The following is a 27,751-nucleotide window of genomic DNA, read 5'->3' as shown; positions in this document are numbered from 1 at the left end:
ACTCATTTTATAAAAAGGTAATACAAACACATGATCCAAAATTTTAAAAAGTACATACACACACACACACACACACACACACAGCCTTGGCTGGGTGGATTGGTTGGTTGGAATGTCACTATGCACCAAAAGGTTGAGGGTTTGATCCCAGTCAGGGTACATACTGAAGCTGTGGGTTCAATCTCTGTCCAGAGAGTGTACAGGAGGCAACCAATTGATGTGTCTCTCTCACATAGATATCTCTCTCTCCCCACTTCCTCTCTCTCTAAAATCAATAAACATATTTGCAGGTGAGGATTAAATATATATATATGTATGTATGATGAGGTCTGTCCTAAAAAAGTCCAGCCATTGTTAATATAACAAGAACAGTTTGCATGAAATCAATGTAACCTTGCAGCAAGAAGAGTGGACTGCAATGCACATGCATGAACAATGATGACTTTACTGTACTGGTCACTGGGGACAGTAGAAGCCCTTGGGTGAGCATCTGTACTGTGAGGCCACTGCATTCAAAATGACTGAGCAAGTAGAGCAACAAATATGCATCAAATTTTGCGTTAAGCTTGAACACTCTTCTGTCGAAACTGTTCAGATGATTCACAAGACCTCAGCTATGGGCAACTGGAGACTGGCAGCTTCATCATGATAACGGGCCCACTATGCATCATATCTCATGCAGAGTTTTTTGGTGAAACATCAAATCACCCAGGTGACCCGATAGCCCAGATTTGGTACCCTGCAATATCTGGCTTTTCTGAAAACTAAAATCTCCTTTGAAAGGGAAGAGATTTCAGACTGTCAATGAGATTTAGGAAAATACAACGCGGCAGATGATGGTGCTTGGGAGAACTGTGTGAGGTCCCAAGGTGCCTACTTTGAAGGGGACAGAGGCACCATTGTCCCATGTACAGTGTTTCTTGTATCTTTATCTTCTTCAATAAATGTCTCTATTTTTCATATTACATGGCTGGATACCTTCTGGACAGACCTCGTATGTATATGACCCTGGCTGGTTTGGCTCAGTGGATTGAGCGTCGGCCTGCGAGCTAAGTGTCGCTGGTTCGATCTTCCAGTCAGGGCACATCAGAGAAGGAAAACTCTGATTCCAAAAAACCTCCACTGCCTTGCGGCATACCTCTTCAGGGGAAAGGCTAAGGGAGTAAACCCCGATAGAAAATCCGGAGCCGGAGTCCTTAAGGCGGTTTGACGTTGTAGTCAACACCGGCAACTCCTGCGGCGCACCTGAAGCCAAGCTGTATTGACTCCGTCTTTCCCTTGGATCCTTCAGCTGCGAAGAGAGGGGGGGTCTGCTGCATGGGCAACAGCAGACCCTCCATATCACCCTGCCCAGGCTCTGTAGCTTCAGCTTCACTGGAGAGGACACTCCAGCGTCATCGCAAGATGTCGATTCAACACGGGAGGAGACAGATACCGTGTCACCCCTGAGTCGGACTGCACAGCCATTCTCGGCGGTGCAGATAGACTCTTAAGAAGCTACACCATCGTCTCTCGAGACGGACGGCTGCCGCGTATATATATATGAATATGTGTAAAGGGAATCCCAGTTCCATTTCTTATATAACACTTCAGAATTTCTTTTTGCAATTATAAGCAACTATGAATGTATGTTTTTATTCTACTCTTCTTTCTTTCTCAACACAAAAAGCATACTAAACACATTGTTTCATACCTTATTCCTTTGTAAAAATCAAAACATTATCTTAAAGTTCCTTTACATGGGTACACAGATCTTCCTCATTCTTTTTTACAACTATACAATCTTCCATGACATCGCAGGTATTACGTGCGATAGGTGAAAATCCGCGAAGTAGGAGCCTTACGTTTATTTTAGTATTTATATATATTTTAAGGCTTTATAAACCCTTCCCACACACTTATAAACCATTCCCAGGCCCTTATTAACCTTTTCCACACTTTTATAAACACTACTTAAATTCTTAAACATATTCTACACTCTTAAATCTATGCAACTTTAACAACATACATATACGGTACTGCAAAATCCCACGATATAGCGAAAAATCCATGATAAATAATTAAATATAATATTTTTTTAAATCCCGTGATACAGTGAGGCCATGATAAGTGAACCGTGATATAGAGAGGGACTATTGTACCAAAGTTTATTTAACCAGCTCCTTGTTAAGAAGCACTAGTTGTTCCTATCATGCCATTACAATGTCAAGCATAACTCCATACATACATCAAGGTCTTTTCTGAATGTGCCTTTGATGAAGCTTCTGAAGTGATTCAGGATATTAGATTACCACAAGGTCGCACATTCACCAGGCTAAGAAGATAGCACCTTTTCTAGTTCTCATTCTGTACAGCAACATGTAGCAAAAGACTTAATAATTCTTTCAACCAAACAATTGTACTTTTAGGCAGAGGTCCCCAACCCTCGGGCTGGGGACCTGTATGGTCTGTGGCCTGTTAGGAACAGGGCCACACAGCAGGAGGTGACCAGCTGGTGAGAAAGTGAAGCTTTGCTCACTTTACTGCCAGAGCTCTGCCTCCTATTCTGCCCCACTTCTGTCCGTGGAAATATTGTCTTCCAAGAAACCAGTCCCTGGTACCAAGAAGGTCGGAGACCTCTGCTTTTAGAGAATTTATCTCATAAAAATAAAATGACTAAACAAACACCTAAGATGAACCCATTTCTAATATAAAAAAATGCATATAGTGGAACTTTGGTTTTTGAACTTAATTCATTCCAGAAGTCTGAGAAGCAGCTTGTTCGAAAACTGAATCTCCTTTGTTTGTTGAATGAGACATGTGATTGATCATACATGTATCAGCATGAAAGGGTTGCTGGATGGAGAATCCACTTTGTTTGACAACTAAGACATTTTTTCCATTTACAACTTGGTTGAGAAATGAATTTTTTGAGGTGGGGGACATTTGAGAATCGAGGTTTGATGGTATATGTCTACATATGCAGACAAGAATATGCATAGAGTATAAAATATATCCATCAAAATATTAACCATTGTCTCAGTATGGTAAATCTATGGAGGGCTTTGTAGTTTTCCCCCAATTTTGTCTACCAATGCTTTTGAATTTTACATACTATTTTTTTAATGTAAAATTAAAAACTAAAATTAAAATGTTAATTCAAATTAAGCTTGGTACGTTTCTTTTGTCTGTTATATTTCTGTAGTGCTTCAAAGTTTATAAAGTATGTTCATGTGCAACACTTAATTCTTACACTAACCCTATGTACCTTCATTTTATCAAAAAGGAAACAGAGGCAACAGATGGTCAGGTAGCTGTGCCCAAGGTCATTCAAATAGAAAGCTGGCAGAGACACATTTCAAACCAACATCTTCTGACTTCAAATTCAGTGAACTATCAAAAACGTCATCATGCCCTGGCTGGTGTGGCTCAGTGGATTGGACACCTGCCTGCGAACCAAAGGGTCATTGGTTCGATTCCCAGGCAGGGCACATGCCTGGGCTGAGGGCCAGGTCCCCTGTTGGGAGCTTGTGAGAGGGAACCACATACTGATATTTCTTTCCCTCTCTTTTTCCCTCCCTTCCCCTCTAAAAATAAATAAATAAATATTTTTTTCTAAAAAGTGATCACAGCTTCCTTAATCTTAACAATTCCTTGGGAGTTACACAATCAGAATTGGCAGATGAATTAAAATTACATAGTATAAGGCCTCAGTGCCTAATGCTCATATAATCAGACATTATCAAAGGAGAGAACATTAGCATACAACCCCCAAAACTCAAGTCAGAATACGGCGAGAATTTTCAGAATGTTCCTAAACGAAATATCTGACTGGCAAAACATAATGTCTAATATGGCCTAATATTAACACATAATAAAAGCAGCATCCTCTTAAGTTGGAAGAGTCTCACTTTCAAGATGACCTTTGGCTTTGCCCCCTGAACTGACTTCTGTCCTAGTTTTGCAACACCCCAGGGTACCTCCAAAGAAATTTGAGAATATGGGTAAGCCATACTTTTCAAGGGGGGGATGATAATAACTCTGTTAGAATATTTTCTTTCTTTCCAAATGTCTCTCCTTCTTTCATTTAAGATTATACATATTATTTTACAATGCACATGGAGAGCACTGATAAATCATGGTTTGGTAAAATATATTTTAATTCATCGTTCCTCAAACTATGTCTCATATAATTCTGTTGCAAAAGGTGTTTAGGTATGCTGTGGGGGTGGGGGAGGGAGTGGCCACAGAAACGCAATGTATCCCTTTTGAAGATCCACAGCTCACAATGGACAATAATATAATAAAGGCTCTAGAGAAGCCTAGCAGTAAAGAAACTTGTGGTTAAACCAATTATGACACAAAATTCTTCTACTATGACATAACTATGCACATTTTGTGTTCAGAAAAACTGTTTGAATAAATATAACTATTAATTAAAACTCAAAACACATATAGCAAAAATAGATAATTCTTAAATCTTTTACCACAAAATATGAATTCAATAAGTCCTAATTCAGTCTAGTGAACTCCCCTCTAGCTCAATTATCACCTCATTTGAGAAAATTTCCCCCCAGTGCTAACTAGTCCTTTCTCCTTATAGCATTTTATTTATATATTCCCTCATTTATCACATGATAAATCAGTCCATCTGTCTCCTTGCTAGCCTGTGAGCTCTTCAGGAATAAAGTTTGATTATATTTTAAACACCCTGAACAGTGTGGGACACACGAGCTTCCTGATGAAGTAAATAATTTTATTGCAGTGTAACAGTTCCCACAGTTCAGCACTTCTATTTCTAAACTATTACTGATACCCTGCCAACAACTTGAGAAAGTTTCTCCCTAAAATTTACATTCATAACTAAGTAGCTGTCATCATGGTTAACTCACTCAGTTGTGACATGCTCTTTAGCCAAGCCCACTTATAATTTTTTCCTTAGGTGTTTTTTGTTTGCTTGATTTTAAAAAATCTACTAGGAGTGTTCAGTAATCTTTATTATCTTTTCATGTATAGTATAACTATAATAATATTATAACATTATTAAAGTATAACCATAATAATTACTATAATAGTATAACCATAATAATAATAACTTATTTAATAATGATGATACCTAAAATAGTAATTGTTAGAGTAAGCAGTACATGTATGGGGGGAAACTACAGATATTTGTTTTCATTCTCCCCAAATGCAAGGACTAACACCTCATATTTACTTTTTGTTCTACCTAGATTATTGAAGATGAATTTTTTATTTATTATGAAAACTATAAAGTACACTTATAATCTCATACCAGCTTGAAAATGAAGTCTCTTAAAGACAATAAATACAATATTCCAGAAGTGACATTAGTAAAGCTAAAAATATGGTTGCCAGTTTCCTTACTGACTCAAAAGTTGCACTATTTCTTGATATACCTATCATAAAGTTTATGCTATAATGGCATAGTCCTTCCTATTTCCACTTGTCCTTTAAAATATGCCCATCCACAATCACCTCCCACTACTCTCCAATGTAAATACTCGAATTCTCACTACTTGAACACATCATGCTCTTACAGTCTGCTATCATTACTTCTTATCCCCTTCCAGCCACCCTGTGAGCCCTACATCTCTGGTAAGAGAGGATCTATCTATATAGCATTTTAGTTCAGTGAGCCGCATCTTTCCTACCACACCCTTCTGTATATCATTCCCTAATAAGTTTCTCCTCTCTGAATGCCTACAGCACTTGATCTACATTTCAAGGCCTTGTATTTCATCATTCGTTACTTGAAACAGGTGCCCTAGCCATTCAGTTATCGATGTCTTGAGTGGCCTTTCAGCTCCATGGCAAGAGATCACATGTCTTCTACTGATTTGTATGTCTTACAGCACAGATCCTGTTTAAAAAACCCACAAATCCACTGAAATTTATGCATAGTTTTATGCAAAATGTTTTTTGAAGAAACAGTATGTAGCTTTCATCATATTCTCAAATGACCATATGATAAAAATGGTCAGTAATCTCTGTCAAATGGTGACTGCTCATTACATGTACAAAAATATTTGTTAACTTAATATCTGTCATGCAGCAAAATAGTCAAATCTGCTAAAAGCTAACAAAAAGCTCTATTCATCTGAAAAAGTAAAGAAGAAAAATTTCTCTACCACTATGTGTAGAAATTCAAGCCTTGGAAACTATTCAGTTTTTCTTATCTATAGCAAATACATTTTATTATTTCAAAAACCCAAGAATAAAAAATGAACATTGGTGGATTTTCTGCACTATGAAACCATGAAGGCTTTTCTGTCCTTTAGTGCCCTAAAAAATTTAATTTCACTATGCCGCTTTAATTAAACATAGAGGTGCATTCTTAAGAAAAGGATAAGAAATAGAAATTGGAAAAACATTTAAAAGCAAAAACTAATCATCTGATTACATAATGTAGAAAAATACAATTAATGTGTACCAAACTCAATTTTTTCTGGCTCATGAAATTATATTTCTATTTGTAGCAAACATAAATCCTGCAGAAGTTCTCAAGGCAAGTATATCAAAATTAGCATCAAAAAAGTAGCTTTTTATATGCTGTCATTACATGCTCACTCACAGCGTAAGTGCAGAGCTTTACATATTCTAGTCTATCTCTGCATAGTTAGTCTTACTGGCCACTTTAGGAAAGAATCTTCAGGTCTCTCAAAGGCAAAGTTGTTTTTCTCATCTTTATGGCTACCTTTTGTTTCTTAAATAAGTCTTTACATACTCACAGAATTTGTTAACTGACAGGGCATTTTATATCTAGCATCAGAAAACAAATTACTTATGTCAAACAAAAAAAAGATTAAATGACGTACCCCTTCTAAAATGCTTTATTTTGCCTATCTCCTAAAGTTAGCATAATATAATCTGATTCCAAGCAATGAAGCTCAGCTTTCTTTCCCTATACAGGAAAGTACTAAAATTTACCTGTGTATTCTTTTCTATCCTGCTCTCTAAAGCTTTCATAAAATTCTTCACTACTGAACATGGCAATCTCTCTAAGGCATGCAGTTCATCACCAATAAAGCATGATGCTTTTGACTGACTAATGAAAAACAATTCTATATTACCTTCTGATACCAAATGGAGAAAAAAAATTGATAAATAAAAATTTAGAAAGAATAAATTCCAACCACAGAAGTATTTTTTTATTATGTTGAGGGACACAGGCATTACTTTTGGACTCAAAAAATTATACGGTGTCAAGAGTTATAAATTAAAAAGTATCAGAGGTCAGGTGGCTTCATCACTTTTCAAAAATATAATCTTACCTGATTAAGTGAGGTGGTGTCTGTACATACAGCATCAGGACGTCTACTAGGTATGGCTACAGCTTCCTGAAATGAAAAAAAAATCATATGTTAAATACTAACAAGTAATTGTTAGTCTCTTTACCCAATTTAGTATTTGATAAACAACAAGTTTTAAAATAATAAAATTTGCAAGTTGGATGACAAACTTTTTAAAAAATATTTAATGTTCAGGAGATAATGATGTTTAAAGTTTCATAACTGCTAGCTTCATCTACATTATGATTTCCCTGTTTAATGAAAGAAATTGTATAACGGGATCCATTCTCTTGGCCACAAAGTAGAAAAGATAGACTCTTTTCCGAATGCAAAAGATAATGAAAGCTATAAAAATTAGACAAACAATACACATCTAAATTTATTTAATCTTTAAATGTTCTTTAAAAGAGTACAGATCTCTTTGCACTTATAGTCTATTTGGAGTTGAAGTTCTTCGATGTGTAGATAAATGTTTTTCATCAAAGTCATTATTCCTTCAATTATTTTTTCTGCTTTATTCTCTCTCACCTCTCTTTCTGGCCCTCCCATTACTTAGATGGTATCCCATGCTTCTCTGAGGCTCTTCATTCTTTTTTTCTCCTTCACCTTTTCTCTGTCCTTCAGACAGATATTCATAAAGATGGACTAGAAATATCTTCAAGCTTTTGGATTCTTTCTTTTGCCAGTTAAAATCTACTGTTGAGCCCCTCAAGTAAATTCTTCATTTCAATTATCGTACTTGGAGCTCCTGAACATCTATTTGGTTCTTTTTTATAGTTTCTATTTACTGGTTTTCTCTACTTGATGAGTCATTGTCATCACACTTCCCTTTACTTCTTTAACCGTTTGAGTGCCAACATCGCTGTGAGCAACGCTGATGAATTTTCCCAAAAGTGCCAGTGTCGCTCCTAGCGACTCTTTTTCCGATGGCTATAAATATAAATAACAATGAAATAATTTGTATTTTATGTTTTGTTCTCTTTTTTTGTACCTCAGGCTATATAGTGATATACTTTTTTCTCATGTTGATCCAAATATCAAATTACGCATGGCACTCAAAGGGTTAAGCATAGCTTCCTTTAGTTCTTTGAACATATAATAGCTGCTTTGAAGTCTCTGTCTATTATTAAGTCCACACAAAAGCAGTTTCTGTGCCAGTTTTGTTTTGTTTATCTTGCCTGTTTCATTCACGTCTTATAATTTTCTGCTGATAATCAGACATTTTAGATAATACATTGTAGTAACTCTGGATACTAATTATCTGTCCTTTCTGGGCTTCTTGTTATTCACTTATTTACTAATGACTTGGCTACCCTATTCTAGTTAAGTCTACTTTCTCCCATAGTGTGCAGTCTGTGATATGTTCCTCAGACAGTGCAGCCTTTGGCAAGCTGCACCCTGAGGTGGCAGTGGTTTTAGCGGGGCTCTCTGTGACAGTCTCTCCCTAATGTGTTACACTAGTTGTCTGACTCTTTTGGTATCACACCCAGAAGATGGGCTCCAATAACTGCCAGATGATTGCTCTACTGTTTTAAACAATGTCTTGCTAAATAAATTGCTCCAAGATCTGATCCAACTGAAGTCAGACCTCGTCAGTCAAGATGGCAGCATAGTTAAGTGTGGTACGTGCATCCTCCCACAACCACATCAAAATTACAACTAAACTACAGAACCACCATCATTCAGAATCCTCTGAAATCTAACTAAATGGAAGTCCTACAACTAGGGATTTAAAGAAGGAGCCACAGAGAGACTGGTAGGAGTGGTGGAGACACAGAACAGGCTGATCACACACCCATGTGTGGCAGATAAAAACTGGGAGGGATCTCTAGACTGTGGAGGCCCCTCCTGAGAAGCAGGGAGTCCCAGCCCCACACTGGGCAAGCCCAGGGTTCCAGTGCCAGGAAGAGAAGTCCCCACACTTACAGCTGTAAAAACCAGTGGGGATTTAGGCTGATTCAGAAGAAGGGCTGCTAGTCCCTGGCATTTCTCTTTAAAGGGCCAGTGCATGGACTTACTTGGACCCAGTCCCTCTGAGCTCCAGAGCTGGGGCAGCAGCTCCAAAGGCACCAGAGACAAACATATGGTAAAATGGTAAATTTGAAATATCAATAAGGATCCTTAACTACATGTATATTTTGCTTATAAAGTCATAGCCTACCTTGACTTTGTCTGATGTCCGTTTTCCACCAATGCCTCCAGAGCCAACAACAAATATAGAGAATTGATTATAACATATCAGTTCCTTCCCAGAATAAGAATGGACTGAAAAGTAAATGAAAAAAAAATTTTTAAGTTATCAAAAGATGTAACTAGTTAACCAATATATGATCAACAATTCCTTTAAAAGTTTTAAAAACAAAATGCAATTACTAAAAGATTTTGCAATTTAAAGATGCTTAAATTTGGATTACAATGCATTCATTTTAATTCACTCACTACCAGTTCCTGGGAGGCAGACAGAATATGTTCACAAATCCTTCCTTCACAATGAAATAGCAGTTTCTCTCACCTATTTTTAAACCACCCCAATTTTCATATTTCAATTCTCTCCATCTCAAATATTTCAAACAATCCCACTATAAAGTTCAGGTAACCCCACACTCAAACTTTCAAACAGTTTGACAAAGCACTCAAAAAGAGGCTGGAATGTAAAACAGGAAATAAGTGAGAAAAAAGGGACAAGCTCTGGGAGGGTGGGAACTTGGCTGCTTTGCTCACCATCATAGTCCGAACAATCAGAGTACTGGGACAAAAGATGCCAATTATTTTTAAAAATAAGGAAAATCATAACAATTTTTATTTAGAATAAAATTTTAGTTTTTATTACCTAAGAAACTGTATACCAAATTTCATCTATACTTAATCTACAAATTTTAATACATTATTACACAGTACCAAGCTATAGTTAAGTGAATGGACTGAGTCAAGAGAAACAGTAAAAGTTAAAGCTAAGGTTACTGCAGAACTTTTGTTCTGTGGTATATTACATCTGGTAGGATGGTCAGAAGTCTAAAAGAAAACTAGGAAAGTTGCAGCCAAATACTGGCCAACATCTGAAATGACAAGACAATATGAAAATCGAGAAAAGAAGAAAAGAGGAGGAAGACAAAAAGAGAGGAACAGAAAAGATAACCATAACCAACATATGATGAAATACTGTGAGTTAACAAAAACAATGTAGCAGAATATTTAAGAGCATCAAAAGTGTTCTCAATATATTATTAAGTAAAAACAAGGCAGTTTCCAGAATAGTATATACAGTATAACCTCCTATGTATTTAGAACAAAAAAGATAACATCTATATTCCAAGTATCAGATATTAAACTTTCCACTGTCCATTATTTCTGAAAATTTTGACAATATCTATTTCTTTTGTTCTTAAACTTTAAAATAAATTAATTTAAAGCAATGTAGCTACAGCTTAGGTTTAATTAATAGTATGCCAACATTTATTAAACTACTAAAATCTTTTTTTCCACTGCAAGTATAATGTGGCTATGGTGTTTAAATCATATTATGAGTTCAATAGGCTTAAATGTGGAAGGTTAGGAACCTAACTACCATTTATAAGAATGACTCAGGGGTCAAATATGTTCTAAGTACCTAAGAGCTAACATAGAAAACTATATATACAATACTGCCTAATTATCTATTGAGGACTGTCTGTGTATTCCTTCCTGTCAAAAACATACTCCAGCAAGTATAATTCTCCTCAATGTTCTCCAAATCAGCCACATTTCTTCTGTACTTTGGTTATATTGTCTCAAATTCCCTGAAATGCCCCACTCTCCCGACCCATTCCCCAATCTACTCCTTCATCCTCTCCTTTATTATTTTCTAAGAGTTTATACATTTTAGAGCGCTTATCTTGCTTTCCCACACACTGACAAATGTAAACTTACTAATCAATTCTATGGTGTAGTATTATGTTACATACAAAGCCTATCAATCTAACAATATTATTATAAGAACTAGAAATGCGTTACCATCCACAAGAATTACTAAACCGGATCCTTTATCTAGGACATCGGCAACAACTGCTTCACATTTTAATGTTCCTAAAATGAAAAAGTAAAATAAATAGACTGTTTTAAAGACCATAAGTAAGTAAATACAGTGTTAAAAACCATAAGTTAATATGTTAAGACATGACAGAATTTAACATAACTTACACTGTAAGTTAAGCAAAACTAAAAAGTATGGTTTGAAATCATTTTCAATATAATGCTGAATAATCAACATTAGAGGCAATCAGAATACCTGAGTCACTAAATTTGAAACATCAATAGTTCTAATAAATTAAATTTTAAAAAATAACAATGTTCAATCATCCAACATTTCTTAAATATACAGCCAATACTATTTACCCCATTCCTTCTCAAATCTCTACTAGATTTCAATGAGATGTTGTTTCTTTCTAATTATTGTGTATTTTTATGGACTCCTCTTTCCAACATTTAACAAGTGATGTCCTGATGGATCTTCATTGTCTGGGGGTGAACTTATTATCTTTTTCTCAAATCTGCTTTTCTCACTTGCTCCCTGTATGAAAGAACGGTACTATCCACTGTGCTGCCCAAACCAGAAACTTGAGCACCACCACTGACCTATAAAATAAGCTAGATTATACTAAAAATTTTGACTTTATCCTTAAGTCTATAAATAGCCATCTGTGGTTTTTAATAGGGAAGTGAAAGACACATTTGTATTTTGGAAATATCATTCTGGCTGCAGTGTGGTGAATAGACCTAAAGGGAGCAAGAATGGAGGCAGAAATAAAACTTAGAAAGTGAGAGGACACGGTAGACTAAACAAAGAGGTGGAGGCGGATAGAAGATTTCAGATGTATTGAAGGGAGAGAATCAAAGAACTTAGTAAGTGTCTGGATGTGAAAGATGGTAAAAGAGAAGCCAAGGATGATATCCAGATTTGCCACTTTCACCTGCTAAATAGTTCTCAGATCCACCCATTTCTTTCCATCTCCACTATCACCTTAATGCAACCTACCATCATTCCACTGGAACTGCCACAACAGACTTAACTAGGTGCCTGCACATCCACTCTGCTCTGTACATGTCTAAGGCGATTTTTCCCAAAGTCAAATCTGACAATGCAGTTAACTGCTTCTTCCCAACACCACCACCCCCAACCTCTCCCCAGCACTTCCCAAGGCTCTTGTGATAAATATAAAGCTCCCTAACATGGTCTGTATGATACTATTTCCTACCACCACTACCAGGCCCTCCAGTCACCCTGACCTTCCTCTGCTCCTCCTTATCCATGCTTCTCATATCCCAAGGGCCATTACACAGGCCTCTGGCTCTGTCTCGTATGCTCTCTCTTTCCTTCTTTGCCTAACTCTACATCTAGCTGAAATCTTTCTTCCAAATCTCTCTTCAAGTCCGTTCCTCTATAATGTAGTTGCACTTACACAATTACACAATTTGTGTGGTTATTGATTATTGGCTACCCTCCTCACCCACTATGTTATATGCTCCATGAGGGCAGAGAACCAATTTCTTTCTATACTCCATTTACTCCAAGCAACCAAAAAGTAGCTGATGAATTGGTGATATCACCAAATGATCAACTTCATGTCCAATCAAACACCAGGCCTACTTTCTACTTAGCTCTGCAATTCCTTCACTTGCATCCATCCTCATGTCAACAATCCTATCCAATCAACCATGGCCTCTTACTTAGATTATTACAAGTCTCTTACGAAATCATATTCCTGCTATCTCATTTTTTTAATATTCCAAGCAGACTGATGCTTTCTAAAGTCCACATCTGATCATATAATTCTCTCCTGCTTATAGTCCTTCAGTGGCTATCTATTGTCTTTAAATAAATCCAAACTTCTTAACCTGACTTTCAAGGCTTTGCAAGACCATTTTTACCTCTCTACTCTCATATCTTGCTTCCCTCCCCAACCTGTCTTTAAGGAAGCTGAAACTATTTTCAGTTCCCCTAACAGTCAATGCTCTTTCTCACTTTCAAACCTTTGCAGAGTATTCCCACTGCTTGAAATACATTTCAATCTCCTCTTAACATGGTTAACTGCTAATTTCAGGTCTCAATTTAAATTTAATTTTTACCAAGAAGCCTTCCTCAACCCCTCAAGTTGAGTTCCAGGTTTTCCTATGTGCTCCTGTGACAAACTTATACTTACCCTATTATAATGTATTACATAACGCTTATCATTACCTATTATCTCTATGCATCATTAGACAGGTTCAAGGCTCCATAAAAGTAAAGATAATGTCTTTTTCATAGTTATATGACCAACCCTTAACAAAATGCCTGGCACAAAATAGGTATTTAATAAATATTCAGTGAGTGAATAATTACAAAGTTATTTTCTTCCTCTAGTTTTCTGTAATTTACAAATTTTCTATAATGAAAACATTATTTTATAATTTTATTAAAACCCACTTAAATATGAGTACTTTGGGAGAAAATGGATAAATCTACCCTAACAATCAAAATCACAATTCTATGAGGTTTTATTTGGGAAATTTGGCATAATAATTAATTTGCATAATGCTTAACTGTTCACAACACATTTACATATACTGATATATTCTGTCAGAGATTAGTAACATTATCAATCTCACTTTCCTGATGAAATAAAGTATTGTTTTGCCCTAAAAAGAGAAATCATCTTGAGAAAGTAGTGAGTCAAAAAAAGAAAGATATTAAGGACGAACATAATAAAGATCAAACATTTGAACCCAGAAAATCTAGAAACCAGCATACCCTGGACTAGTACATGTTCTAGTTCAGGATAGAAAATAAAGTGTCGCTATTAAGTTTCTTGCACTCTATGCAATTATGTTTATATTTTTACCACAAGAAGTGGTAAATCAACATATGATAGTACCACTGGAGCTAACAAATGAGCTCTTAAGAGATACAGAGATGTTGGCATCAGCCTCCTGATGCTTGAGGTCCTAAGTCTCATCAACTAGTGTGTTTTATGAAGATGTTATAAATATTGGTCAAACCTTGGTTTTCTGAAGTTTTTAATGAGGTTCCAAACCGTATCTTGAATTTTCAATATTCATATTTACTAGAAATAAACTTTAAAACTACTTAAAGAAAATTCACAGGAGCTTCTGAAGAAAAGTAATTCATAAGAAACCTAACTTGAGGCTAAGGAGGTACGAGAAATTAAGAAAAGTATTTTCTACACCTTCCTATTAAAAGCACCTTTTAGTTGCAATCATTCTTAAATATATTTCTAATCTCTCTCTTCATATTTAAAATCCCTAAAGGCAGAAACATTTCTTACATATTTCTACTTTTCGAATAACACCGTTTCCCAAATGAACACATGTTAGGCTGGATGCATAAAAAACACGCAGGAAGCTTGCCAGCCTCCACCATCGCACCATCATACCATGCAAACATGACACACATGTGCACATAATCTCCAGGGCTGGGATCTAGAATCCATATTTTATTTAAAATAACAGGTAAGATAAAATAATGCAGTACAGGTGATTTTGGTATACAGCCAGATTACAAAATTATCTAAAATCAAACACTGTGCCTTACACATGGCAGGTACCCAGCAGAGAGGTGATAATGTAGTCACTACACACTGGGCACGGCCTCAGATAGAAAAAGCTGTGTGAAACTTACACTGTAACACTAACACTGAAATAAAGCTACTCAGACTGAAGCAATAAGAATCACACAATTTTTTTAGTGAAGTAAGAAGACTGAGGAAAAAAATAAAGTAGGATTCTAGCTACTTGCTGACCTCTACATTATGTAATGTGAAATGACATTTCTTTGTATTTTATCATCTTATATGGTCAGTATATAATCAGACAATATTCGGACATCAAAGTAGCAAAAGAAAACAAATAGTAGTAATAGAATGAAAAGGAAGTTTTACTGAACTATGATATTACTGAGAAAAATAAAACTGATTATTAAAGATACAAAAAATTCTGCGTCTTTTAACATGATCTGCTTTATGAAAATCAGCGCCAACATAAACACCTGAGAAAGGAATGAAGAACCATATAAACAGAAATCATAACTGATTATACACAATCATTAAGTTTAGAACATAGGCACAAAATGCTCCTTTCAGTTGTTAATGACACATATATCAATAAATGTTAGAATTTTGAAGTAATTTATTAAATAAGGCTATTAAAAGACAAAGTTTAAGATAACCAAAACAGCCCTGGCTGGTGTGGCTCAGTGAATTGAGTGCTGGCCTGCAAACCAAAAGTTCACTGGTTCGATTCCCAGTCAGGGCACAAGCCTGGGTTGCGGGCCAGGTCCCCAGTTGGGGGCGTGCGAGAGGCAACCACACATTGATGTTTCTCTCCCTCTCTTTCTCCCTGCCTTGCCCTCTTTCTAAAAATAAATACGTAAAATCTTAATTTAAAAAAAACAAAAACACAGTTACTAGTTAATATCAACCCACAGTAATGGCTGACAAGCACATAAATAACTTGTGATATCGTTTATTCAGGTTACTTTATGCCAATTTAACACATTGACACAGTTGGAAGGTTAGTCAGAAAATTAAGGTGTGATTATGGAATCAGTGTATCAAAAACTCACCTGCTCTGGGAAGTGGTTTATATAACTCCAAGTACTGCTCTCCATGAAGAACCTATGTGAGGATAAGCAAAATTTTATAAGCAGACTTTCTTTTTCCACGGTTCTGCCTCTGGATATTGCTAATCAAAAGTGACATTTCACTGTCCACATGCTCACATCACTACTTTTCCTAAATAATCTGTCTCACTTTGCCTTCTACTTCTTAATCACGAGTCAGAAATAATCAGTCCCTCAATCTAAAAACTGTCTTTTGGAGTAGAGAACATATCTTATATTTGTGTTCCTTTTTGGCATTCATGAATCCTTATTAAGTAATAATTATGGATTATTTTCCAGTGGAGACACTAAACTAAGCTGTACTTTTCCGTGCTTATCACTGTGCCTGGAACATACTGGGTATCCAATAAATATCTGCTGAATGAAAATGAACAAACTGGACACACATACCAAATACACACAACCCAACCAACATACAAACATAAACCTTCAAAACTATGTTCAAAATAAAGGCATTATCAATGCCAACATTTCCTTAGTATAATATCTTGTTAATTATCTACAAAGAGTAGATACTAAGGACCCTGTGTAACTTCACAGCCACTTAACATCCACATATCAAAGTAAGAATATACCAATGAATGTAAAAAAACAAAAGAAAAGGATAAACAAAACCTGACCCACATATCCAAATGGCCACACTACTGCCACAGGACAGCTTAATTCCCAGTCTTCCTCAGAAGGGAAAGAAGGGGTGAGAGGCTAGCAGTGACGGGAGGACAAATGAAGGACGACCCGGAAACTCAAGGCTGGGAAGACTAGAATTCAAATTCCAATATAGTTATCATTTCCGGTCACAGGTTTTGAACACCATTTATGATTTCCAACTCCTTTCAACTCTGAGGGACAAGTTTGAAACATTTGCTTTGTTTGCTCTTTTATTACGCAAACAGAAGAACTGTATGCAGCGACTACCAAGGGAGAGTAACTAAAACAACAAAGTGCTTGGCACACATTTCTCACCTCCCTCCCAACTTCATGAAATACTCTAATAAAATAAGGTCTCATAAGTTCAGAACAGCAAGGGGCTAATGGAACTCCAGTAGATGAATCCTCCAATCCACCAGCTGCAGGAATCGTCTCACAGCTCTATGATTCAACAATTATCACTGGGCTCATAACCTAAACCTTACTCCAAGAAATAAACAAACCCCACCTCAAAAGCTTTCTTACAGTTGTTCACTCCTTCCTTCTTGAAACAAATTATTCACTTTGCTTCCCAAGTACCATACATATTCTCCTGATATTCCTCATAGCTCATACCTCACCAGCTATTCCTTAGAAGTCTCTCATGCTAATTTCTCATCTCTTCAACCACCAAACACTGCAGGGACCCTAAACTCAAGATTTTCTCTACTTACACTCACACATTAGGTGATTTCATCTAGTCTCATATCTTTAAATATCACTTAAATGTTACAAACCCCAATTAGACCTTACCCCAAAACTCTAGATTCATACATTCAACTGCCCACTTTATGTCTCCACCTGAATGTTTAATAGGCATCTCAAATCTGTCCAAAAACAATTCTTAATTATACCCATCTCAAAATAACTGTACATATCTACTTTATTATATATATGTCATATGTAACTACCATACATATTTAATATGTTGTATATAATTAATTTTAAATAATATAGATATGCATACAGGGTGGGCAAAAGTAGACTTACAGTTGTGAGGACATGGAAGTTTATTCTTGTATTATTACTTATTAATTATTGTATTATTTTCCACACGAACAACTGTTAAATACTTGCGCCCACCCTGTATATACCACCCACCCTGTATATATATCCCCAGTCCAAAAACCTTTATCCTTGACTTACTGCTTTCCTCCCTTATCCAGCCTTTTGCTTGGGTTACTATAGTAGGCTCCTAACTGGTTTCCTTGCCTCCATGGTTGGCTCCCATATAATTTATTCCCACACAGTAGCAAAAATAAGCCTGTGATTGAACACAGGCAGCTCACATATCACTCCCCAGTTCAAAGTCCTATTAATCAGAGTAAAAACTGAAATCCTTACAATGACTACAAGGCCCTCTTCTCCTACCACAGGCCCCTTGCTCACTCTACAGCTATATTGACCCCCCTGATGTTCCAAAAACAAGTCAAATATGCACCTCCCTCAGGGCCTTTTATACTTGTTCTTTCTTCCTCAAATACTCTTCCACTGGATAGTTAATTCCCTGGCTTGTTCCTTCACCAATATCATCAGGTAAGGATTATCATATCCATTTTATAGATAAGGAAACAAGCCTAGATAAGTTATTTACCCTTGGTCAAATAGCAAATAAATGGCAGAGAGAAAATTAAAAACATTATGCCAGGGTTGTGGCACTGAACATGATTATTGTTTTCTTTTTGTTTGCATTTTGAGCTCTCTTCTCTTTTATTCTTAAAAGATATGCTAACTTTTTATTCCTGAATCAACCATTATAAACTGTTTTATTAATACACACATACAACCACACACAGGATGTGATATTTATCAATCATATTTATTATGCATACCTTTGCTAAGTTGATTGAAAGCCCAGGAATCTCTGCTAATTCTCCTCCCATTATAGATTTCTGAGCTATAATAACTCCAAAGGTAGGCAAACAGGAGAAGTCAGGATTTCCCTCATAAATAAATTTCAAATCCTTTGGTTCTTTGATCGATGCTCCCACTCCAAGAGCATACATAATAGCTTCCAGTTCCGTGTAAGCAGAAGAAAATGAAGAAAATTTATGGCCAATAGCTCCACCCTATGAGACAATCAGATGAAATGATTTTTCACTCACTTTGACCAAGTCTTAAAATTTTAACTTCTCAAAACTATTCATTGCTTACATACTTACTTTTGCTTTTGAAAAGATATGACTAGAATATCATTATAGTGAATTTGATGGAGTATTATAATTGTTTCATTATATTTGATTTTTTAGTAGAATCCAATTCATTATGTATGGAAAAAACTTCATTTACAGATAAGTAATTTTTTATCACTTGCTTCTTGTTAACATAGTATGTCTCATTTTAACTTTCCTATACGCTGTTTCTGATGCTGGATTAACAACTATTAGCTACTCAAAAATAAAAATAAACAAATAAATACGTTTGTTTTCAATAGGAATAGTAAATTGCCCTATAATACCTATCGTATAAAAATTCACTATAATCAGATGAGCAAAACACTGTTTAATGCTTGTAAATTAGACTACCTCATACTGGTTTTAGTTAAAATGAGATTTTACCTTCAGTTCTTTCCCAGGAATGTCCTTTATCTAACTCAGTGGTTCTCAACCTTCCTAATGCCGCGACCCTTTAATACAGTTCCTCATGTTGTGGTGACCTCCAACCATAAAATTATTTTCATTGCTACTTCATAACTGTAATTTTGCTACTGTTATGAATCGTAATGTAAATATCTGATACGCAAGATATATTTCCACTGTTACAAATTGAACATAATTAAAGCATAGTGATTAATCACAAAAACAATATGTAATTATGTATGTGTTTTCCGATGGTCTTAGGCAACGCCTGTGAAAGGGTCGTTCGACCCCCAAAGGGGTCACGACTCACAGGTTGAGAACCGCTGATCTAACTGGATATTGTATTTTCTATTTAGTGATGATATACCTAGCTAATATGTAGAGCATATATTAGGTTATAAAAGAATGATGCCAAATTTTCAATCACTTTCATTCTAAAGCGGGAGTCGCTGAACAATAGCCGAGAGCTAAAATTGGTTTCTACATTTTTAAAGAGTGGTTAAAAAAAGAAAATCAAGAAGAGTATGTGGCAGAAAAAGTATGTGGTCCAGAAAGCCTAATATTTTTATTATCTGGCCCTTTAACAAAGAAGTTTGCCAATCTCTATTCTAAAGTACAATCAATTTAAAAACTGATTATATTCTCAGGGTTAAAATTAGATGGTTAATTTTATCACTATGTCTGTCCTAAGCCACAGAACACCAAAACTGAACGTGTCGAATTATTTACTTATTATAATTTATGCACTGCAAGTTTTTTTTTAAAGAATCAATAAAAAAGACCATAAACTGGCAAACTTCACATGAACTATAACCACAATTCTATTAGAATTTCTGAAACAATGGGAGGCTTTTTATTTGCAGCCATGACAAAATATTTCCAAAATACATTCTGTCAATGCTTTCCCTTAAAAGAAATTACTCAGAAGAGGCATTAAAATACATTAGGCTTTTCTAAAAAGTTAGAAAAATAGTGACTGAAACAGGATTATTGATGATTCTCAAAAAAAAAAAAAAGGCTTATCTAATTATATTGAAGAAGAGAAAGTAAAGGTTATATTTAATATTTCAGCCTTGTGTTCACTCAAATTCTATAAATATTTAGTACATATTTTATGAAGCTTTGTGGTCACTTATCTTTCCTGTTTAACAAGGAACAGATTAATAGCTTAGAAAGTAATTTTTTTTTGTATGAAAATAAAAGAACAAAGAAAAGACCTTAAGAGAAGACAGAGCTTTAGGCTTTATCCCCACTTACAAATCCTGTTGTAGCTGTTGATGACGTGGCATGACTGGTATGACTTGCTGAAACTCCTCCATCTGAATCTATTTTACTTAGAACTTCAATTATACTGGCTGTTGATTCTAAAACAACAACAACAATAATAATGTGACTAAGAAAAGCTACAATGTGCTAGATCAGCGATTTTCAACCTTTTTCAGTTCATGGAACACACAAACTAATTAAAATTCCGTAGCACACCAAAAAATATAGTTTTTTGCTGATCTGATTTAAAAAATAGGTATAATTGTGATTAATTCACACTGGATTGCTATTATTGTGTTGGCTGTCGCCATCTTTTAATTTGACAATCTAAAAGAAAAGAGGTCAGTGTTTTAAAAATTCTTGCAGCACACCGGTTGAAAGTTGCTAATTATTCCTGTAACATTCAGCAAGTCTGCTCAGACTCTTGACTGGCACTCATGAACTCAATGCAGTACGATGTGAGGCTGTTATGGGGAAAAAAGTGAAAGATTTTGAAATAGACCACAAATAACTGGGTGTTTTTAATAGAAAACAAGACTTTGTCCAACATAACTCTTCCCAGGTTATGATTCTAAGGAGGCTCTGAGCTTTGCAATGTCTTTGAGCAATTTTACAATTCTGTAAAGTGGAATCCTTGTCCATAAACATATAATTTCTGTTTGGTGGAGGGATGACTAATTTTCCTTCTCTCCCCACCATCACCCTTTCTCCAGGATCAAACAGTGCCAAGGTTACCCCCTCGGTCTCTGTACAGGTAGTAGCTCTGAAGAGACTACTAAAAATCCTTCCAGAGAAAACCATCATTATGACCAGGGGCTCCAGACAAGTTTTGTAAAATGCTGTTCTGGGGTCTAAAAGGTTAATAAGTAAGTCTCATGGAGCAGCCACATACGCCACATGATTTCAAAGGCTCTGGGACCTTTCTAACAAACCTTAGAGGTGTGTGTCTCCTTCTAAACTCAGAGAAAAAGTACATCCAAACTACAGAATGTGAGATGACCAGGGATAGCTGCCATTCCTGGTTACACTAGTGGAGAGGCTTCTTCCTACTAATCTTTCCCATATCTCCCCATTCAGTCTGCTGCCTAGCAGTGAGGCTATTTAACTGAAAGTCACCTTGATACAGACTGAAAATACTGTACGCAGCGAGAGACGACCTGAGTTAACTCTTGGCTCAAACACTAAGAAAACTTGGACCAGTTATTTAGTTTTTTCCGGAATTTAGTTCATGATCTATAAAATGAGAAGTGGAATAGGTACATACTCTAGAAAGTCCCAATTCTATTAAAAATCTGAGATTTTTTTTCTAACAGTACTTCTAATACTAGATATATCTTGTCATTTATAATTACATAACTCATTTACTTAGCTTTTTCTTTATACTAATCTAATATTTTTAAGGCAATAAAGTGGAACTTTGACATCAGAGGAAAGTTTTTAATATATTTCTTCCTTTTTCCTTTCATTCATTTTCATTGATAGGCAACTGACATAGACTAAATTTAACTCAAATATCAAAATACAGAATAAAGAAAATGCAACCATTAATCATATAACAATTATGTTATCATATGATGGAGAAAAGTCATAATAAAATTACAGTGCATGTACCTACTAGCAGGATGCAAAGTGTCATTAAGAAAAAAATGTTAAAAAAATAGAATACTAATTTTTCGGATATATTCTTTTATCAAGAATTAAATATAAAATTACTAAAAGGAAAAAAAAAGTTTTCTATAAAATAACCCTAATTCATGGTCTTTACCAGAAAGGTCCTTTAATTTTATATATCATATGTATATGTGAGTTATACTAGAAAAAATAATGTGACTTTTACTGGTTATTTATTCCTGTGACATATCACAAATGACTCAATAATTGAAGGTAACAAGCATTTACTAAATCTTTTCTATTAGTTCTGCGCTATGCTAGCACCAGATACAAGAGAAGTACATGCAAGATACAGTCTCTGACTCCAAAGGAACTTACTATGCAGTTAAGAAATCACATAATTATGAAACAAAAGCAGTGGAAAGCAGTTATGATTAAATGCTCAAGTGGAAGAGTTCAGCTAAGATAGAGATCAATGTAGCCCAGAATATCTGGAGAGGTCTTGTTGAATATCTGGGGCTTGAGTTTTTCTAAAGAAATATAATACTAATAAAAGGAAGAAAGAGCATTTTAGAAGACATAAAAATAGGAGCAAAGACAAAGTGCTAAAACAGCAAAATCTATTCACTAGACAGAAAAGAGCTAAGCTTAAATAAAATAGGCTTAAATAAACTCCTGGAGAAATAAAAGAAAAATCAGGTCAATAAGGAGCATATGGTTAAATAATGGAAGACTTTGAAAATCAACCATCAAATGAAGAATAGATGCATTAAGCATAAATGAATAACTTACCTCACACTATCCCCCAACCAAACAGGACTAGGACAAACTAAAAAACTGACAGTGGTAGTGACATACATCTTAAATTTGAAGAGTTCTAATATATACTAGAGCAGAAAACGTCCTCTAGATGATTCAAGTGTCTAAGTCACCACAGTTAAAAGAGCAATTTCTTAAGAGAGGGGCTTGCCACTGGTTCCCCAGCAAGGACTGGACCGAGTGGGACTCTTTACCTTGAACACTTTGAGGCTTGCTGGCATTTTCAAAGCCACAGATCTTTCTCCAGTTAGCCTTCACTGCCTCAGGAGTCATCGGCTGATTCTTCTGTCTTACAATCGCTCCAAGGCTCCGTTCCCAGCGTACTAGTTATAGAAGAAAACTAAGACACTTAGCACATAGTTTAAGTGGAAACAGAAAATAAAGTAAAATTCATAAGAGTCCCTTGTGTTTTCTTAACTCTAAGAAAAACCAAATTCAGAAAAAGGATTCTAAATTCTAAAGAGTTTTACTATATTCCTTAAAATGTATTTTTTCTAAAATAACAAACCCATTAAGATAATGCGTATTTTTTAAAATATTTGAAACTGAAGGGGAAAACTTCTCTGACTCTCCCACACTAAAGCAGAATGAGATGCTGAAACAGAAGTTAAATTATATATTACCATGTCAAGAAAATGACTTCTGTGACAATAGATCACTCAGGGACTATACTTCAGGACAACAGAACAAAGCTTTGTCGGTTAGCAAACTGAGGCCTACTGGTAAAGACAGATAAAAAATTCCATATAACCAAATACTACACCAGATAGGCCCAGTCTACCTTTTCCTCCCTTTGTTCTTTTTCCTTTTCCACAGGAAGTCAACTAGAATGTGCAGATTCACAAAAATCATTATTGCTGCCTAAGTTTCATGAGGAGAATCAACATTGCTCTCTTTAATAAAAGACTGAGGAATAAATAACCACTAGTAGCCTTATTTAAACATAATGATCAGACTTTGATGAATATTAAACTAAAAATTTATCTGGGTATGACAGAAATGACTGCTTCTAGAGCTCCGTATTGATGAATTTCCAGACACAGTTTTATTGCAACAATTGATCTTCCTTTCTTAAATTGATGTCATAAGACACGTAAAAATGCTTCAGTAATATAATTTATTTTAATAACTGCAGAGAACAAATGAAAATATTGACAGTCTACAATATGTTGTAACAATGCCCTCCAGTAATGGTAAGCTTTTAAATAATTCAATTAATTTTGATACCTCTAGCCAACTAAAAACAAATTGGGACACTGAAATTTTTAGTTTTTTAAAAATGCCCTAAAGCATTTATCCAATTTGGAGCTCACAAGGTTTAAGGGCTGGGGTAAAAGAGGGTTGAGGCCAAGTGAATTTTCTGTTGGGCTGAAGCGGAATCATTTCCACAGATCAGATGCACAAAACTGTCCTTGTGACTCCTCACTGTCTCCTCCTGATGTCTCATGCTCCCAGAAGAAAAGAATTAAATGAGAGAATTTAACAACTTGCCTGCTGTGGCTCTTCCCCTCTTTTCAAAAACAGCCCTCCCTCCCACTCACGGCTTTGCTGACACAGTAAGAACAAGCAGGTGGGAGGCCAGAAACGTGGGAAGACAAACATCAATACAGAGACTGTGCTGTCTGAAGGAATAGCCAGTTCTAATAAGAAAAGTCAAATCCTCAATAAGAACTGCCAACAGAAAGAAAATAAAACAGATTCTTGAAAATGCCACAGGTCTGCAGGACAACTTTTAGAATACTTGTTGGTATAACAATGTTTGAGTTAGATCCAATGGTTATGCATTTGACAAGATCTTTACCCATCTCTATTTAGATATGCAGGTTTAAAGATATGGAAGTAATGTGTGGAAAAAGAGACTTACACTTTCCAATCCATCCTGCTCCAACCTACCAAAAAGAGAGGGAAAAAGTTATACCATCTAATGTGAAATCACTAATAAAAGTTTTTAAATTAAATATACAAGCAGCTATCTTACTAATACTATTAGAATACTAGATGAAATACATAAAAATAACACAGCTCTACAAAAACACACTGGCCCTCATGACTGCACTGTTCATGTCGTTAGAGTAGAAAAATAAAGCAGCACAATGTAGTAGAAAAGCATGACTCTGACGTAAGAAACCAAAGGTTTGATACCAGTTATTCCACTGACTAGCTGTGTGACCTTGGTCAGATAGTTTGATTTCCCTAAATCCAAGTTTCTGCTTAGGTAAAATAAGAATACTAGTACACTCTTCATGAGGTAACCATGAAGGTTAAACAATATAAGTAGTATATGTGCCTAGCACATCACAACTTTGAAATACATGTGCCTCTAGAAAGACCTGGTGAACAAAAAAATTTAAAGCAAAGAAAAATAAAAGCAGTATCTGTCTTAATGAACTATGTGTAGTTGCTTTAATGAAACATCTTTACATATAAAGATAAAGAGAATGAACAAATATACTAATGGCCACACAGAAAGATAAGTGTTTCTTTCTAGAGGCCATTCAAAGATATCGTCAGAAGAAAATGTTTGATATAAAGAAAATGTTTGTTATATCTTCAAACACCACAATTACAATGTGCCAGAACTCATCAGAGAATTCCACATACATGTTACAGAAGAAAATTTATCAGTACACAGTACACATCTTAGAGGTTACAGGCTAAACAGTATGACTTTTTAATCACCCTTTAAAGGCCTTTATATCAATATGCCCACACTTTTTATAATAAACCAATCAGCCTTGATGCTGTCTGAGTAGATAAATCAGCAGTGGGTTTGATAACAGTCAAAAGAGATACCATCTTTTATCATATTTCGGGAGTGAAGCAACAAACTACAAGCTCCTCTTGGGTGCTACACACAACAGCTTCAGATGAGCCAAAGAATCTTCACCTGCCATTCCACTTATCTATAAGAACTTTTCAAATAAAGTGGAAATTTCAAGTTTTAAGTAAATATCTTACTATATTTTATCAATCATGCAAGTTCCTCACTAAAAATGTTCACAATATAGTAAAAGAAAACAACAACCTACAAAACTTCATCTACATGTGATCCTAACTGTATATTTGAGTGTGTGTGTAAAATGCCTATTTGAAATAGGCTATCAGTGTAAAATGTACATCTAATAAAAGACTGGAAGAGAATACATAAGAATATTAATAGTAGTTATCTCTAAATAGTAGTAATAAACGTAATTTTTTTCTTCTATACTTTCCCATATAGTTGAAGTTTTCTACAAAAAAGCATATATTGTTTTTGTTCACAGAATTGAAAATAAATATAATTTTAAAAAAATAAAGGTTTTTTTAAAAAAACTTCCTAATGAGACAAAAAAAAAAAAAAAAGGGGGCAGGCCAAATTTTGAGTGATATTATTAAATTTTCTTCTTCTATAGATTTGGAATTGTAAAGTTCTTTCCACCTCTAATTTTCCACAATTTACATTCAATGGTCGTGATTAAGAAAGTTGAGGCACATATCTCTGCTTAAATATGTATAAACTGTTTTTTATCTACTTATCAGCTTTTTATCCAAATGAATCAGGCTAATATATTATTTACTTCAAACTGAGTCAGGTTATTTTGCTACCAAGGAATATTTTTGTATATCATAGTATTCCTCATACAATAGGTTCATTGTTATTACAGAGAATCAAATAAAGGGGTGGAGAGGCACAAAATATAATAGTTCATGCTACAAGGGAGAAAAAGAAATCAAACAAGAAATCAAAAATGTATAAAATGACACAAAGAGATTTAAAAGAACTTTGACTATGGGTCTCAAGGGACGGTGGTAGTGTATCTGTTTTTTACTTTTACAATAAACATTTAAAGATTTGCAACAAGGAAAAAGAGTTTATTTATTTATTTATTTATTTATTTTAAGATTTTATTTATTTTTAGAGAGAGGGGAAGGGAGGGAAAAAGAGAGGGAGAGAAACGTCAGTGTGTGGTTGCCTCTCACACACCCCTAACTGGGGATCTAGCCTACAACCCAGGCATGTGCCCTGACTGGGAATCAAACCAGTTATCCTTTGGTTCGCAGGCCAGCACTCAATCCACTGAGCCACACCAGCCAGGGCAAGTGTTTATTTTTAAAGTTAAGATAAACCGTAAGGTGTGTTTATTGATCTATCAAATTCAGAGTAAATTCCCACAATACTGATATAAAATTTAAAATTAAGGGATCAAGCCCCGACTGGTGTGGCTCAGTGGGTTGGGCATTACCCCGCAAACCAGAAGATGGCTAGTTTGAATCCCAGTCAGGGCACATGCCTGTGTTTGGAGCCAGGTCCCCAGTTGGGGGAGCGTGAGAGGCAACCACACAGTGATGTTTCTCTCCCTCTCTTCCTCTCTCCCTTCCCCTCACTCTAAAAATAAATAAATAAAATCTTTAAAAGAATAAAATTAAGGGATCAAGCCAAAAAGAAAAAGGACTCATGGACATGGACAACAGTGTGGTGATTGCCGGGGGGAGGGGGAAATAAGGAGGATAAATGGTAATGGAAAAAAAAATACAATAAAATTAAGGGGTGACTGCTAATGCACTATGTACTAGGTTCTATGCTAAGAGTTTAAACACATGATTTCTAGTTGCGACAACAAACCCCCCCCCAAAAATACTAAAGCTCAGGAAGGTTAATTTGTACAAAATTCCAGGAAGCTAGCAATTGCCAGAACAAGAATTCAAAATCTGGCCTGGCTGACTTTAAACCCTAAATCCTTCCACTTCACCACTGAGCTTCTCAAACCCAGTGAGACTTGCTATATTTGACTAAACATACCAAACCAGCCACATTTGCATTAGGTGAGAATATCAGAAATAAAGAATAAAGTAAAAAGAGAATTTAT

General features: G+C 35.4%; 1 protein-coding gene across 1 annotated transcript in view; it reads right to left on the bottom strand.

The window, feature by feature from the left end:
- HSD17B4 (hydroxysteroid 17-beta dehydrogenase 4) overlaps positions 1 to 27,751 on the bottom strand; it is an 84,791-nt gene that overhangs the window by 28,380 nt on the left and 28,660 nt on the right. The window contains exons 10-17 of the mRNA XM_090276616.1: positions 24,769 to 24,793; positions 23,099 to 23,227; positions 20,466 to 20,572; positions 18,462 to 18,698; positions 15,886 to 15,937; positions 11,283 to 11,354; positions 9,454 to 9,557; positions 7,275 to 7,340 (exon numbers count right to left, since the gene is read on the bottom strand). Coding sequence (XP_090132742.1) covers positions 7,275 to 7,340; positions 9,454 to 9,557; positions 11,283 to 11,354; positions 15,886 to 15,937; positions 18,462 to 18,698; positions 20,466 to 20,572; positions 23,099 to 23,227; positions 24,769 to 24,793 — 792 coding nt within the window. The remainder of the gene's footprint in view (positions 1 to 7,274; positions 7,341 to 9,453; positions 9,558 to 11,282; positions 11,355 to 15,885; positions 15,938 to 18,461; positions 18,699 to 20,465; positions 20,573 to 23,098; positions 23,228 to 24,768; positions 24,794 to 27,751) is intronic.

This window comes from Furipterus horrens, unplaced genomic scaffold (assembly GCF_987537825.1).
Source record: "Furipterus horrens unplaced genomic scaffold, mFurHor1.1.pri manual_scaffold_5, whole genome shotgun sequence".
Lineage (NCBI taxonomy): Eukaryota > Metazoa > Chordata > Mammalia > Chiroptera > Furipteridae > Furipterus > Furipterus horrens.
Note: the sequence above shows the minus strand (reverse complement) of the source record. Positions and strands in the feature narration are given on the sequence as shown.